Source organism: Ictidomys tridecemlineatus, chromosome X, assembly GCF_052094955.1.
Source record: "Ictidomys tridecemlineatus isolate mIctTri1 chromosome X, mIctTri1.hap1, whole genome shotgun sequence".
NCBI classification, from domain to species: domain Eukaryota; kingdom Metazoa; phylum Chordata; class Mammalia; order Rodentia; family Sciuridae; genus Ictidomys; species Ictidomys tridecemlineatus.
Genome location: NC_135493.1, coordinates 73,963,877 through 73,982,129, shown reverse-complemented (window position 1 = coordinate 73,982,129; position 18,253 = coordinate 73,963,877). Strand labels below are relative to the sequence as shown.

At 35.9% G+C, this 18,253-nt stretch overlaps 1 protein-coding gene across 1 annotated transcript in view; it reads left to right on the top strand.

The window, feature by feature from the left end:
* Nucleotides 1–18,253, top strand: part of Tex11 (testis expressed 11) — a 289,052-nt gene that overhangs the window by 104,824 nt on the left and 165,975 nt on the right. Inside the window, exons 10-11 of the mRNA XM_021719909.3 lie at nucleotides 14,069–14,123; nucleotides 17,363–17,458. Of these exons, the coding sequence (XP_021575584.3) occupies nucleotides 14,069–14,123; nucleotides 17,363–17,458 (151 nt within the window). The remainder of the gene's footprint in view (nucleotides 1–14,068; nucleotides 14,124–17,362; nucleotides 17,459–18,253) is intronic.

Sequence of the window (18,253 nt, the reverse complement as noted above, 5' to 3'; positions counted from 1 at the left end):
TTCTTGGAGCCTGCTCCTAGCAGAGCGTGCACCGAGCTCGGGGCGGCCGGGTCCTGGCTCCCGGTGCTGCTTTGGCCCAGGGCTGGGGAACCCGCGGACACTGCTTCTTGGAACCTGCTCCTAGCAGAGCGTGCACTGAGCTCGGAGCGGCCGGGTTCAGGCTCCCGGAGCTGCTTTGGCCCAGGGCTGGGGAACCTGTGGAAACTGCCTCTCGGTCCGGGTCCTGCTGGGTGCTGTGGGGGCCAGAGGGGCAGAGTGGAGCTGCCGCCTGCGCCCAGAACAGGCCAAGAGACCCGCCGGCGTGGTATCACGTCACCCCAACTGCAGCTGGGGCCAAAGAGAGTAGCTGCCCACGCCTGAAACAGGACCAGCGACCCGACGACGTGGTAGTCAAGTCACCTCATTTGGAGTAGGGGCCGAGCAGAGCTGCTGCCTGAGCCTGCAAGGTAGGCAGACCTGTGACCCACCGGCGGGACAGGCCAGGTGGCCTGCCAGCGTGGTGGACACGTCGCACCGAGGCAGACACGTCACACTGGTTGGAGTGGGGGTGGAGCAGAGCCGCCGCCCGTGTCCGGAAAAGGCCCAGCGACCCGCCAGAGTGGCAGTCAGGTAGCCCCATTTGGAGTGGGGGCCGAGCAGAGCTGCCGCCTGAGCCCGCAAGGTAGGCAGACCTGTGACCCACCGGCGGAACAGGCCTAGAGGCCTGCCAGCGTGGTAGACACGTCACACCAATTGGAGTAGGGGCCGAGCAGAGCCGCCGCCTGCATCTGGATCAGGACCAACGACTTGAGGGCGTGGTAGTCACGTCACCACAATTGGAGTGGGGGCAGATTAGAGCCACTACCCGCGCCCGCAGGGTGGGCAGACCTGCGACCGACCGGCAGAGCAGGCCTAGCAGCCTGCCAGCGTGGTAGACAGATCACCCCAATTGGAGGAGGAGCACAGCCACTACCCGCCCTGCAAGGGAGATTTTTCAACTATATAAGAGCAATATAAATAAATAGGGGGAAAATTTCAAAAACACAACAGTTTCACCAAACAGAAAGAAACGCGAGCAGTATGAAAAGACAAGGAAAGAAAGGACCACAAGCAATGCAGGTCAACTCAACTTTAGAAGAGGTAATAGCTGAAACAGATGGAATGTCAGATAAAGAATTCAGGATATACATGCTTCAGATGATCTGGAGTCTCAAGGAAGACATGAGACAGCAAAATCAGACAATGAAAGATCACTTTGACAAGGAATTACATAAACAAATCCAGGAAGCAAAAGATCAATTATACCGGGAGATAGAGGTAATAAAAACAAACAAATAGAAATCCTAGAAATGCAGGAAGCAATAAACCAACTTAAAAACTCAATTGAGAATACTACCAGCAGAGTAGATCACTTAGAAGATAGAACATCAGACAATGAAGACAAAGTATTTCAACTTGAAAAGAACATAGACAGCTCAGCAAGACTGTTAAGAAACCATGAGCAGAACATCCAAGAAATATGGGACAACATAAAGAGACCAAACTTAAGAGTCATTGGGATACAGGAAGGTATAGAGGTCCATACCAAAGGAATAAACAATCTATTCAATGAAATAATATGAGAAAACTTCCCAGATTTGAAGAATGAGACAGAATCCCAAATCCTAGAAGCTTACTGGACGCTGAATGTGCAAAATCATAAGAGATCCACACCTAGACACATTATAATGAAGATGCCCAACATACAGAATAAGGAGAGAATTTTAAAAGCTACAAGAGAAAGGAAGCAGATTTCATTTAGAGGTAAACCAATCGGGATAACAGCTGATCTTTCACACAGACTCTGAAAGCTAGAAGAGCCTGGAAGAACATATTTCAAACACTGAAAGAAAATGGATTCCAACCAAGAATCGTGTATCCGGCAAAATTAAGCTTCAGGATGGAAGATGAAATTAAAACCTTCCATGATAAACAAAAGTTAAAAGAATTCGCAGCTAGAAAACCATCTCTTCAAAAAATCCTTGGCAAAACATTACAGGAAGAGGAAATGGAAAATAACAATGAAAACCAACAGTAGGAGGTAGGACAGTAAAGGGGGGAAAGTAATCAAAGAGGAAAACAAATCAGGTTTAGTAACATTAATAAACAAATATGGCTGGAAGAACAAACCATATCTCAATAATAACCCTAAATGTTAATGGCTTAAACTCACCAATTAAGATACACAGGCTAGTTGAATGGATCACAAAACAAGACCCAACAATATGCTGCCTACAGGAGACGCATTTGATAGGAAAAGATATACATAGACTGAAGGTGAAAGGTTGGGAAAAATCATATCACTCATATGGACTGCGGAAACAAGCAGGAGTGTCCATACTCATATCAAATAAAATAGATTTCAAGCCAAAGTTAATCAAAAGGGATAAAGAGGGACACTACATACTGCTCAAGGGAACCATACACCAACAAGACATAACAATCATAAATATATATGCCCCAAACAATGGTGCAGCTATGTTCATCAAGCAAACTCTTCTCAAGTTCAAAAGTCTAATAGACCACCATACAATAATCATGGGAGACTTCAACACACCTCTCTCACCACTGGACAGATCTTCGAAACAAAAGTTGAATAAGGAAACTATAGAACTCAATAACACAATTAACAACCTAGACTTAATTGACATATATAGAATATACCACCCAACATCAAGCAGTTATACTTTTTTCTCAGCAGCACATGGATCCTTCTCAAAAATAGATCATATATTATGTCACAGGGCAACTCTTAGACAATATAAAGGGGTAGAGATAATACCATGCATCTTATCTGATCATAATGGAATGAAACTGAAAATTAACGATAAAAGAAGGAAGGAAAAATTATGCATCACTTGGAGAATGAACATTAGGTTACTGAATGATCAATGGGTTTTAGAAGACATCAAGGAGGAAATTAAAAAATTCTTAGAGTTAAATGAAAACACAGACACAACATATTGGAATCTATGGGACACATTGAAAGCAGTTCTAAGAGGAAAATTCATTGCTTGGAGTTCATTCCATAAAAAAAAAAAAAAAACCCAACAAATAAATGATCTCATACTTCATCTCAAAATCCTAGAAAAAGAAGAGCAAAACAACAACAAAAGAAGTAGAAGGCAACAAATAATTAAAATCAGAGCTGAAATTAATGAAATCGAAACAAAAGAAACAATTGAAAAAATTGACAAAACTAAAAGTTGGTTCTTTGAAAAAATAAATAAAATCAACAGAACCTTAGCCATGTTAACGAAGAGAAGAAGAGAGAGAACTCAAATTACTAGCATACGGGATGAAAAAGACAAAATCACAACAGACAATTCAGAAATACAGAAGATAATCAGAAATTATTTTGAATCCTTATACTCCAATAAAATAGAAGATAGTGAAGGCATCGATAAATTTCTTAAGTCATATGATCTGCCCAGATTGAGTCAGGAGGATATAGACAACCTAAACAGACCAATATCAATTGAGGAAATAGAAGAAACCATCAAAAGACTACCAACTAAGAAAAGCCCAGGACCAGATGGGTATACAGCAGAGTTTTACAAAACCTTTAAAGAGGAACTAATACCAATACTTTTCAAGCTATTTCAGGAAATAGAAAAAGAGGGAGAACTTCCAAATTCATTCTATGAGGCCAACATCACCCTGATGCCTAAACCAGACAAAGACACTTCAAAGAAAGAAAACTACAGACCAATATCTCTAATGAACCTAGATGCAAAAATCCTCAATAAAATTCTGGCGAATCGGATTCAAAAACATATCAAAAAAATAGTACACCATGATCAAGTAGGATTCATCCCTGGGATGCAAGGCTGGTTCAATATACGGAAATCAATAAATGTTATTCACCACATCAATAGACTTAAAAATAAGAACCATATGATCATCTCGATAGATGCAGAAAAAGCATTTGACAAAGTACAGCATCCCTTTATGTTCAAAACTCTAGAAAAACTAGGGATAACAGGAACTTACCTCGACATTGTAAAAGGTATCTATGCTAAGCAATTCTAAGCAGGAAGTGTGAATCAGGCGGTATATCGATGCCAGACTTCAAACTATACTACAGAGCAATAGTAATAAAAACAGCATGGTACTGGTACCAAAACAGGCGGGTGGATCAATGGTACAGAATAGAGGACACAGAGACCAATCCACAAAACTACAACTATCTTATATTTGGTAAAGGGGCTAAAAGCATGCAATGGAGGAAGGATAGCATCTTCAACAAATGGTGCTGGGAAAACTGGAAATCCATTTGCATCAAAATGAAACTGAATCCCTTTCTCTCTCCATGCACAAAAGTTAACTCAAAATGGATCAAGGAGCTTGATATCAAATCAGAGACACGGCGTCTGATAGAAGAAAAAGTCGGCTATGATCTACATGCTGTGGGGTCAGGCTCCAAATTCCTCAATAGGACACCCATAGCGCAAGAGTTAATAACTAGAATCAACAAATGGGACTTACTCAAACTAAAAAGTTTTTTCTCAGCAAAAGAAACAATAAGAGAGGTAAACAGGGAGCCTATATCCTGGGAACAAATCTTTACTCCTCACACTTCAGATAGAGCCCTAATATCCAGAGTATACAAAGAACTCAAAAAATTAGACAATAAGATAACAAGTAACCCAATCAACAAATGGGCCAAGGACCTGAACAGACACTTCTCAGAGGAGGACATACAATCAATCAATAAGTACATGAAAAAATGCTCACCATCGCTAGCAGTCAGAGAAATGCAAATCAAAACCACCCTAAGATACCATCTCACTCCAGTAAGATTGGCAGCCATTCTGAAGTCAAACAACAACAAGTGCTGGCGAGGATGTGGGGAAAAGGGTACTCTTGTACATTGCTGGTGGGACTGCAAACTGGTGCAGCCAATTTGGAAAGCAGTATGGAGATTCCTGGGAAAGATGGGAATGGAACCACCATTTGACCCAGCTATTCCCCTTCTCGGTCTATTCCCTAAAGACCTAAAAAGAGCATGCTACAGGGAAACTGCTACATCGATGTTCACAGCAGCACAATTCATGATAGCAAGATTGTGGAACCAACCTAGATGCCCTTCAATAGATGAATGGATAAAAAAATGTGGCATTTATACACAATGGAGTATTACTCTGCATTAAAAAATGACAAAATCATAGAATTTGGAGGGAAATGGATGGCATTAGAGCAGATTATGCTAAGTGAAGCTAGCCAATCCCTAAAAAGCAAATGCCAAATGTCTTATTTGATATAAGGGGAGCAACTAAGGACAGAGTAGGGACGAAGAGCATGAGAAGAAGATTAACATTAAACAGGGATGAGAGGTGGGAGGGAAAGGGAGAGAGAAGGGAAATTGCATCTAAATGGAAGGTGATCCTCAGGGTTATACAAAATTACATACAAGAGGAAGTGAGGGGTAAGGGAAGAATAATACAAGTGGAAGAAATGATTTACAGTAGAGGGGTAGAGAGAGAAGAGGGGAGGGGAGGGGAGGGGAGGGGAGAGGGGATAGCAGAGGATAGGAAATGCAGCAGAATACAACAGACACTAGAATGGCAATATGTAAATCAATGGGAGTGTAACTGATGTGATTCAGCAATCTATATACGGGGTAAAAATGGGAGTTCATAACCCACTTGAATCAAACTGTGAAATATGATATATCAAGAAATATGTAATGTTTTGAACGACCAACAATAAAAAAAGAAAAAAAAATATGCTCCCATTGTGCATAACATTACTATTAACATTCACTTTACATTCTTTTGATATTTTTCTAAAAATTGTTTATAAAAGCTCTTTTAACACATTAAATGATGTAGAAAACATCAAAATCATTGATAGGTTTGTGAGATTGCAGAAGTTTTTGAGTTTTTTTTCCCAAAATGAACTGTGAGCAAAAAAACATTAATAGAATTAAATAAAACCAAAGACTACACAGGAAATTTCCTAATTGGTGATCTCTTGTTATATTAGAGTCTGTGAGATAAATAGATAAATGGAGAAAACAACATTCTGGAGAATTGGATAAAACCATGAAGATGTTCTATAAAAATAATCTAACATTGACCTTAATTAATAAAATTTAATGACCTTAGTTCTTCAACCTTCGGGTTAGGAAGTAGATGTTTATACATTCCCAAAGAGGAGAATCCCTTGTAGGTTACAAAGAGTATTTCTTAACCCCTTGTGTGTTGTGTTGCCTTTTTCCCAATAAGATTGAAATAGAGCATGTTTTCAATAACCTCCTCCTTTCATGGTTGTAAGTTTACATTATTTTTTTAAAGCTAAACTTATTTTTGATAGTGTTTTTTTTTTGAGAATGTAGATAAATGTTTGGATGGGCAGTATGTTGGAGGATCTCAAAAATCCTTTTCCAATACTATTTAATGTTTTCTAAATATTAATCTGAAACCTATCTCACATGGTGGGTAATATGAGTTGGTTCCCATTGATTAGAAGTAGTTGTTATCCTTTATGTAGTATCCTCAAGTGGAGAGAGAAGTATGTTTCTTTATTACAAATGTAAAAATTTTTATATACATCATAAATTCAAAAGAATAAAATGTATGCTATAGCTTTCTAAATTCATAGTACTTAGCTTTCTAAATTCATAGTGTTTAGGTTTAGTGAACCTGTATTATGTAATTTCCATCCTGAGTTTAAAAATAGCTATCATATTTCCTAAATGTGTGATATCTTTACTACTTTTACTTTACTACTGTTACACATGAATATATCACCAGAAGACTTATAATGAGAAATAAAGGAAATAATAAAATTAAATGTACAAATATTAATGGGACATTATATGAGCCCAAACAAAATTTGAACCAGTTTTAATGCTATTTGATATTCTTTTGTTTTCCCTTCTTAACCTGAGATCTTGAGAATTATATATAGCCATGCAACACAATCTAGGAGACTATCTCAGAGGTGCTGGAAAATCTGATATTGATCAACTGTGACCGTGAGTCACTCAACTAACAACTACTATGTGCCACAATGTCTTCAACTGAAAATTAAACACAATTATTATCTGTGTCACAGGCTTGTCCTGAGAATAGCATAAGTAACATAATAGTGCTTTGAAAAGTTAAGGGTATTATATAATCATGAATGATATTAAATTATTAATTTAAAAAAGGGTCCTATACAAAGCCAATTTTTAATGGAAAATGGGATATGTTAGTGCCATCTGGTGGAAATACAATGAATTGTATAATAGCAATTTTAATATAGAATATAATTTACTATAGATAACAATTTACAGCTGCAAGAAATCTTACAGATCATTTTCGTTCTATGGTGCTCTTGGGTTCTGTAAGAACATTAAGATTTCATTTGGGAAGAAAAGGAGTCTTACACAATTCTTGAAGATCCCCATGTTACTTTAAATAGAGAATTTAGGCTTTAAATCAGTTTCTTATTTAATATGTCTGTAAGATTTTGTTTTAAAAAATTATTTACCTGTTTTAAAAAGTTTGAAAATGACTGCTGTAGATCAACTTCAAATTTGTAAAGATAAGGAAATAGAAATTAAGTGAGAGTAAGAGATTCATTCAAAGTCACATAGTTGAGGCATTAGATCTTTTAGGAATAGTCTTTTTTCAAAGATCAATATTGATGTTCTTTTTCATTCCTAATTTTAATAATTTGAATCTTCTCCCTAATTTTATTAGTCACTGTAGCTAAAAGTTTGTCATTTTTTTTTAATCTTTGGAAACCATGAACTTTTTTTCCATCACTTTTCAATTATTTAATTCCCACTCTAATCTTTGTGATTTCCTCTGTCCTTGCTTTAGGTTTAGCTTGCTTCTCCTTAAGGTAGGAGGTTTGGATATTAATTTGGGATCTTTCTTCTTAATGTTGAAGTTTATAGCTGTGAGTTTTCCTCTTAGCATTGCTTTAGCTGTATCCCATAAGTTTTGGTGTTTTGTGTTTTCCTTCATTCACCTCAAGGTATTTTCCAATTCCTCTTATTAGTTTTTTACTTTGACTCATTAGTTATTTAGGTATGCATTGTTTATTTTCCACATTTACTAATTTCCAAAATTTCTTTTTGCTGTTGACTTTTAACTTAATCCCATGTGAACAGAGAACATACTTTGCGTGATTTCAATACTGTTCAATCTAATGTAGCTTTGTGTGGTCAGTGTATGTTCTATTCTGAACTATGTACTATGTGCAGTCTGCTATAGCTGTCTGTTATGGTCTAGTAGGTTTAAAGCGTTGTTCAACTTCTCTGTATTCTTTTTGGGATTCTACTTACTTGCTGTATCCATTATTGAAAAAAGGGTATTGAAGAACCCAAACTACTATTGTTAAATTATGTATCTCACTTCAATTTTGTCAGTTTTTTGCTTCATGTATCTTGGGACAGACACAAATGTTACAGTTTACTAATGAATTGCCTATTTATCATTATAAACATTCCTCTTTATCTCTATTGACATTTTTGTTGTGAAGTTTATTTTGTCTGATATTAGCATACCCACTCTAGCTGTCTTATACTCTAGCTCTCTTATTATTGTTGTTTACATGGTATGTTTTGTTCATACTATGTAAACAACATTTATCTCTAACCTCTTTGTATCTTTGAATCTAAAGTGTGTCTTTCATAGGCAGCATATAGTTGGATTTTGTTTTTTCAATTTAGTCTTACATCTGTCATTTGATCATATTGTTTAATCCATTTATAGTTAATGCTAATATTAATATTATTGTATTTATCTTTGATATTTTTTCTTTTGTTTCTTGTATGTCTCATGACTAATTCCTCCCCCCCCCCCTTTACTATCTCTATTGACTTAGATTTTTTTTAAATTAATGAATTTTTTTATTTTGGTAAAATACATATAACAAAACTTGCCCCTTTAACCATTTTAAGTGTTTGATGCAATGGTATTAATTATATTCACAATATTGTGGAGCCATACTTCACCACTATCTATTTAAAAACTTTTCATCACCTGAAACAGAAACTCCCTCTATAATCTTTGAGCATTAACTCTCCTTCCTTTACTTCCCCCATCCACTGGTAATCTGTAATCTATTTTCTGTCATGAATTTTCCTATTCTAGATATTTCATGTAAGTGGAATCATTTAGTATTTGTTTTTAGTATGTCTGGCTTATTTCACTTTGCATAATATTCATCCATCTTGCATGTGTAAGAACTTTATTCCCTTTTTTTAACCATTGATTTTTTTTATTGTGGTAAAATACACATATAAAGTTTACCATGTCAAACATTTTTAAGTATATAATTAGGTGACGTTAAGTATATTCACAGTGTGGTGTAACAATTTTTAGAACTGTTTCATTATCCCAAACAGAAATAATCTACCCATTAATCAAAAACTCCCCATTTTTCTTCTCTCAGCCACCAAATAACCTCTATTCTGCTTTCTTTCCTTATGGCTAGGTACTTCATGTAAGTGGAATCATATAATAATTGGTTTTCTGTATCTGTTCTTTTTTTTGGTACTGGGGATCGAACATAGGGGTGTCTAACCACTGAGCAACATCCCCAGCCCTTTTTTATATTTTATTTATTTACTTATTTTAAAGTGAGAGAGAATTTTAATATTTATTTTATTTTATTTTTAAAATAACAACATCTTTGTTTGTATGTGGTGCTGAGGATCGAACCTGGGCCGCACGCATGCCAGGCGAGCGCGCTACCGCTTGAGCCACATCCCCAGCCCCTTTATATTTTATTTAGAGTTAGGGTCTTGCTGGGTTGCTTAGTGCCTCAATAAATTGCTGAGGCTGGCTTTGAACTCAGGATCCTCCTCTGAGTTGCTTAGGAACTTGCTAAATTGCTGAGGTCGGCCTTAAACTTGTGATCCTCTTGCCTAAACTTCCTGATTTGCTGGGATTACAGGTGTGCACCACTACACCCAGTTTATCATTATTTCTTTCAATATGTTTTGACCCTTTCTCTTCTTTCTGTTACTCCCACTTCACATATGTTGGTGTGCTTAGTGGTGTTCCACATTTCTCTGAGCCTCTGTTGATTTTTCTTATTTTTTCCTGTTTGTTTTTCAGATTCGTAGAATCTATTGATCTATCTTCAATTTTGATTATTGTTTGCTTTGCCTCTTAAATTCTAAATCTCGAATTTTCATTGTTTCTTTTTTATAATTTATCTTTATAATCTGATTTTCTATATGATGAATCATTGCTATCATATGCTCCTTTAATTCTTTAAACATTGTTGCCCTTAGTTCTCTGAATGAATTGTAGTAGTGACTTTGAAGCCTTTATTAAGTGCAACATTAAGGGCATTCGAAAAGGAAGTTTTTATTGCTTTCTGTTTTTCTTCTGTATGGGTCACAGTTTTCTGTCTTATTGCATATCTTGTAATATTTTGTTTAAAACTAGACCTTTTGGGGCTGGGGTTGTGGCTGAGCGGTGGAGTCCTCACCTAGCATGTATGAGGTGTTGGGTTCGATCCTCACTACCACATAAAAATAAATAAATAAGATAAAGGTGTTGTGTCCAACTACAACTAAAAAATAAATATAAAAAAAAACTAGACATTTTGAACAATATATTGTACCAAGTCTAAATGCCATTTCTCCCCCTTTTGAGCTTATTTTTATTTATCTTGTTTGGTCATTTGACTGATGCCCCAGTTCAAATTCCTCCTTGGTTTTTTTTTTTTTTTTTTTTTTTTCATCTTTTCATGGCCTCCTAGATGTCACTCCTGCATCCTTGTAATCCAGTTATTGGTCAAAGGTTGTGCTTAAGTCCACTTAGCCAGTTTAGGCTTTCCCCTTTCCTCTAGAATGTGTATTTGTTTAGAGGTTGTTTTCACATTTCAGGAAGTTTACTATTTTACCTGGCATTCAGGCAGGGACTAGTAATGAAACCAGAGTTTTTGAGATGAGACTAGATTCCCTGCTATGCCAATTTCCTTCTGGGTTCTTGTCTCACAAGTTTGAAGAGTAAAATCCAGGAACAATCACGGAAGGAAAACGTAAACACAGTAGGATTTATTTAAGTGAGAAAAGAGAACTCCCGCCATGCAGAAAATCCATTTTGCTGTGCTAAATTAGTACCTTGCATATGGCTCTGGGTAGAGCATGGAACAAAAGCTGTTAAACAGGGCATGGAAAACAGCACCAAGACTATCCCCTTCCTATAATTTCCATCTGGGTTCACCCCCACCTTCCGTTTTCCCAACTCTGGGACAAAGGAGTTGGCTGAAGGGGTTCCCACAGGTGAGCCTCTAGGCCTTTTACATTTGAAATAGGCCTGGTGTTGCTCATTAGTATTTCCACCGGTTAGCCTGCAGGTGTTGTTCTGCATTTGAACAAGACCTCAATTAGGGCCCATCACTTTTGATTGGGGATCATTCACTATTCTTATTCAGTAACTCTTGGATTCTTTCCCTGTTTGACTGAGAAAGCACTGTCTAGGGCATATAGTCTCAGAACTCTAGGTATGAGATGATTTTTTTTTGCATTTAAATTTTTTTATTTATATATGACAGTGGAATGTATTACAATTTTTATTACACATATAGAGCACAAAATTTTTCAATCTCTGGTTGTATGAATAGTATATTTATACCAATTTGTGTCTTCATACCTGTATTTTGCTTATTTTTATTGGTTGGTCAAAACATTACAAAGCTCTTGGCATATCATATTTCATACATTAGAATCAAGTTAATTATGAACTCCCAATTTTACCCCAAATACAGATTGCAGAATCACATCGGTTACACATCCACATATTTACATAATGCCCTATTAGTAACTGTTGTATTCTGCTACCTTTCCTATCCTCTACTATCCCCCCTCCCCTCCCCTCCCATCTTCTCTCTCTACCCCACCTACTGTAATTCATTTCTCTCCTTGTTTATTTTCCCGTTCCCCTCACAACCTCTTATATGTAATTTTGTATAACAATGAGGGTCTCCCTCCATTACCATGCAATTTCCCTTTTCTCTCCTTTTCCCTCCCACCTCATGTCTCTGTTTAATGTTAATCTTTTCTTCCTGCTCTTCCTCCCTGCTCTGTTCTTAGAAACTTAGCTTTCTTACAGTCACCCTTCATCTTAGCATAATTTTCAGTTGGTGTTTGGTCAGAGGTTCTGCTTAAGCCCCTGGATCCACTCAGGCTCAAGCTGTTTGCTGATGGATCTGTTTATGCTTTCAGTAATACTTTCTAGTCACCTGAATACAACCTCTGATTGTGCCTGAGTGGGTGCAGCCTAGCACAGATACACAGCCTTTTGGGCCCTCAGGGATAAGTTTGACCCAAGAGGTGTTCTTGTTTTTTTCTTTCCTTGGTTCTCCGTGCTAACCTTCTGGCTTGTCTGCTGCTTTGGCTTGTCTGCTGCTTTAACTTGTCGCAAGATTACCAAGGAGCTACCAGCCAGTCTCCTCTTAATTGCTCAGATCTCCATTGTTTTCAACAAGGTGCACTCAGTGTTCTCTTAACTGCCTGTTTCCCCTCTCTCCCCAGGCAGAACTTCTCTGCCAAATGACTAGAGCTGGGAGTGTAACTTGCTTCACTGAGAATTATACCCATGTTTTATGAGTATATACTGGCTGTATGTTACTTCTAGTCTTCTTAGTTTTGATATGGAAGCTCTGCCTGATGAATCAACTGGGGTAAAGATCATCAGGGTATCAGTATTCTTCACCTGAAATTCCCATGGTAGAGTCCTTAGCCTAAGAGTGAAAGCTGAGTGGACAGAAGAAGCCAAGTCTTCATAATTGTGCCTGCCCTGAATAGTAATTTCATAACACAGGCCTGAGAATGGTAAGAAGGGCTGGTAGCCAGCCCCTCCTAAGGTGAAACCAGAGCCTAGCATTTCAGGAGCAGGAGGGGGAGAGAATTTCCATCTTCTTGACTGCACCCACCACATAGAGCCAAAATGGACAGAAGTAGTTTAAATGACACAGATTCTCACTGTTTTTAATGAGATTTCGTTTATATTCATGAACAAATGTTTCCCCATATTTCAATATGCCCTTATGACACACTACCAATTTTATGTGGTTGTTTGTCTTAATTTCCAAATGAATGGTCACTTCACAGAGGTGGAGAAGGGTCAAAAGAGCTCCTTAAATCACTATTGCCAAAGTTTCCTTTGTTATTGGTTGTTTTAAAGACTTGTAGTAGAAAGTTTAATGTTACATAACCCCCATTAAATAGGCTTACAGTGACTAGGCTAACATTAAATCGTTGTTAACAAGCTAAAACTTTGTTTTCTCAATTCTGGGTCTTTTTTTTTTTTTAAGAACATTTTGTATTTCAAAATACTGTCTTCAACTTAGTTTAATTTACCAAGATTTGTTGAAATACTCCCCTGGAATACCAATGGTGAATGATCTTTATTTCACTTTTTCAGTTTTCAATTTTGAAATCTTGAGAGTCATAGTAATATATTGTGTGTGGTTATCAGAATGTCCAATGGAGAATATGTCTTGGTAATTAAAGCAGAGAACTGAAAGTCAAATTTCTCTACTCCCCATGTTTTTAGCTCTCATTCTACCTACTAATCTAGAATATATTAGAAATCACTCTTGCTTTGTTGGTTCATTCAGTTGCAAAATAGAACCAATAGTGATTCACAAGGGTATCATAAGGTTTAATGAATATTGCTAACACATTTGTTTCTGTGATAACAGCTGTATTTATTTTATTTTAAAATGCATTTATATTTCTTAGACTTCAAAATGTGCCCACTAACTAAAAGCTTAAATACATGTGTAAATTATTTTAATGCAGTATATATATTTATAGCCAAATTAAAAAGAGCATTAATATAATCACAGTGTTGATATGTTGGCTATCTCTTGAGGAAATTGTGTTTTTTCTAGAGTTAGGAAGTATTGCTGTATAAAATTGACTTTTATGTTAGTTGGCTAACCATCTCTTGTAGTACAAAATAGAAAAATTTGAATAAAGTATGATTATGTCTTCTTAGTATATATAATCTTTACAATGATATGTATTGAAATATAAATATGTACATACACAGATGTATATATATTTTTCCCTTTTTAATGATAGCCAAAGCTATGATATTGGGAAGATGGATATGAATTCTGTTGGGCCAGAAATGCTGGTAAGGATCATATTAAATATTGGAGAAGTTGGGTGGGGGGTGGGGGTGGGGATTGTGACTCAGTGGTAGAACACTCACCTAGCATATATGAGGCACTGGGTTCAATCCGTGGCACCAAATAAAAATAAATATTGGAAAAGTCAATTGAAGAAAGAGTTTATGGAATTGATACAAAATTATAATACTCTACCCCCCATTTGTGAATAGATTATCTGTGGGATACATCATTTAACATCTTAGTGCATTAGTTTCCATAAAATGTAAATGGTAATATAATATAACCCAGAGCTTCACAATCAACCCATGAGTTAATATATATAAGGCATTTTAAACAGCGTTTGGCTATTTAATACAACAAAATATTATTCATTCTTAAAAAAGAAATAAATTCTTACAATGTGGATGAATCATGAGGGCATTATATTTTTTAAAAAAATATTTATTTTTTTATAGTTGTAGTTGGACACAATACTTTTATTCCATTCATTTATTTTTATGTGGTGCTGAGGATGGAACTCAGGGCTCCGTGCATGCTAGGTGAGTGTTCTATTGCTGAGCCACAATCCCAGCCCCATAAGGGCATTATATCATGTGAAATAAGCCATTTACAAAATGATAAACACTGTATGGATCTATTTATATGGGGTCTACAGTAGTCATAAAATTCAGAGACAGATAGTAAAATGGTAGTGTCAGGGACTGGGAGGAGGGGGAAATAGGGAATTATTGTTTAATGGATATGGAGTTTTAATTTTGCAAGATTAAAAGGTTTTGGAGATGGACGGTGGATAGTGGTTGCACAACAGTGTGAATATTTGTAGTACTGCTAAACTGTAGACATAAAAATGGATAAAATTGGTAGGAAAAATGGTGGAATGAGACAGACATCATTATCCTAGGTACATGTATGATTGCACAAATGGTGTAACTTTACTTCATGTACAACCAAAGAAGTGAAAAATTATGCTCCATTTGTATACAATGAATCGAAGAGCTTTCTAATATCATGTATGACTGATTAGAACTAATAAATTTTTAAAAAAACACTTAAAAATAGCTAAGATGTATTTTACCACAATTAAAATTTACTAATATAATTATACATTTTTATGTGGTGATATATAGTGATATTGTCACTTAATGGAATATTATATAACAATGATAATCAATGTACTATAGTAATTGCAGCAATACGCATGTTTTCACATGTAATGCTGAATAAAGAGAGCAAGATAATAGCTTGTCATGGTGGGCTGGTGTCATGGTGTTCAGTGGTCGAGTGCTTGCCTCCCATATGTGAGGCACTGGGTTTCATCCTCAGCACCACATAAAAATAAATAAAATAAATAAAGATATTGTGTCCATCTTTAAAAAAAATCTTTTAAAAAAAAACTAGTCATGATGGCATATGTTGTGGCATATGCTTGTAGTTAGTTTCTTGAGAGGCTGAGACAGGAAGATCAGTTGAGCCCTGATTTCCTTGGAGTTTGATACCAGCCTGGTTAAGAGCAAGACCCTGTCTCAAAAGAAAATGCAAGTACTCAGCTAAGTAGGCAGCTCCACTGCCCCCTAACCAATGCTTGATTTCTTTGTTGTTAAACGTGTTCACTTTGTGAACATTCAAGAGATGTACTCTTAAGATTTTTTATTTTTTTTGTGTATATACTTCAAATAAAATTACAAAAATAGATTTAAAAAGCACTAGTACGAGTGAAACAATTTGGGTAAATAAGTGATAAACTTTGTGACACTGACCTGAAGTATGTAGAAGTTGTCCATCAAAGTTAACTAGTGTAGTTGAAGAAGCCTTTTGGTAATAGGCTTTGTACTTGGGGATCATACAGTTAGAAAAGAGGAAGAAGAGGATTCCAGGAGGCAAGGGATTTAGATGAGAGAATATCTGAGGAGGAAATGAAGGTGGAAAATAGCATAGAAATCTGATTGAAATGGAATATTCATATTGTGAAGTTTGGTGAGGTAACATTATGGAGTAGTTTTTCTTTTATCCCAACAGTACTTTATTGAGGTCTAATTTATGTAAACTGCATAAATCTTAAATGTACAGCTTAATGAATTTTAATATATAGTCTTGTGACCATCATAGAGATAAAGATACAGAAACTTCTATCAACCCCTAAAGTTTCCTTGGACCTGTTCTAGTCAATATTTATTTCTTTCAAGGGAAAATTAACACTATTCTTTTATTATAAATTATTTTGGGCTGTTCTTGAGCTTTGTGTAAATGGAATCACTCAGTATGTGCTGTTTTGCATATGATTTCATTTGCTTTACATAAATTTTGAGAATCATCCATTTTCGTCTTTCTGATGATTTGACCCTTTTATTATTATAAAATAGTTGTAGCTACAGTAGTTCTCAGAAATGCCATATTTATTCCATAAAAGTTCTCTAGGGAGCTTATAACTTCTTAGAGAGTTATTTCATAATAATAATGACGTTGAGTACTTTATATATATCTTATTAGATCCATTATAGTTTTTGAAATTAAAAATGAGAGATATGATATCCTAAATGATATTTCTCTATATTTGCATAACACTAATGTGTTTAATTTTTAAAAATATCAGTAAATCACCTTTCTATGGTCCTGCTATCCTCATTTTACTTAGAGGCATTTCACTGAAGTAGGGCTGGTTCTTTCAAATTGTGAATCTATAGATGCACATGTCCACACTGACTAGAATTATATGTTCTATCAACACTGACCTGGCTGGAGAAACTGACTTTATTAGGAGATGCTTTATTTATTTTAAAATGTAGCTGAATTGGGAGAAATTCTCTCCACAGGAAGTTTTATCTGTTCATACCAAAATGGTGTTGGGGATGCCCTGATCCAATAAATTGATTTTAACTATGCTATAAAGCATTTGAGGGACATATTATATCTTTCTCTTTTGATGTAGGCCTAATAACAATGCTACATAGACGGTAGGTTTTAAGTTGATTAAATTAAAAATCATCATGCCTTATTTACCTTTTTAAAAAATATTTTATTTAAGTTGTAGTTGGACACAATACCTTTACAAGATTCGTAGACAATATTTGGTATGGGGTACCATAATGACAAGATGTATCTCAAGACTATGAAGTTGCTTAAGGAATGGTATTTTATACAGGAGACACATTTGAGTAGATGCCTGTCACTATGTAAGTGCTTGTGAGCTGCTGTGTTGCAGTTTAACCTTCAGCTAAATGTTTTATTTCATTTTTAATTGCAGGCTAAAGTTCTACGGTTACTAGCTACTGCCTATTTGGATTGGGATGACAGAGAATATTATGAAAAGGCCCTCAGCGCTATAATCTTAGCAAACAAGGTATGAGAGGTTTTACTTTTGAATATTAATACAATATTCAAAATTTAAAGCTTTAATTCACATTTTAAAATCCAGTTTAGACATTTGTTTCAGTATTCTTCTTTTTTTAATAATAAATTATTCAAATCTCTTCTATAGAACAGAAAGGTAAAAAAATATATATTGTTATGATCTGAATGTTTGTGTTCTCCCCAAACTCAAACATTGAAATCCTAACCATTAAGGTGATGGTACTAGTTTAGGACTTTCGGAAATGAATCTCTTGAAGAATGGAATTAGCACCTTTATAAAAGAGGCCCAAGGGTGCTTGGTTGCATGTTCGACCATATGGGGATACATTGTGTGAGAATGAACAGTCTCTGAGGAAGCAGACCCTTATCAAAAGCTGAATCAGCTAGTACCTTAAATTTGGAGTTTCCAGCCCCCAGAACTGTGAGAAATAAATGTATGTTTTTATATGTTACACAATTTATGGTATCTTATTATACAGCCCACAAAAGAATAAAACAGACATGCCTGTCTGTCTGCCTCTGGCTCTATTTAATGCTGAAAAGCCTTTATTAATATTAAAATATTTTTTAAATTTAAAAGTATAAACATTAAGGAACATTTTCAAGAGTTGTATCCTTTTACTCATTTATTTAATTTGCTAAGATGCAAGTCTTAATAAAAAATAGGGACCAAGATGACTCAAGAAGTTGTATACTAACTATATGTTTTTCTGCCAGCATCTTTGTTTTTGTTCATTGGATGCAGAAGTTGCAGTTTTATAGTAGTGATTATTCACTTGCATTG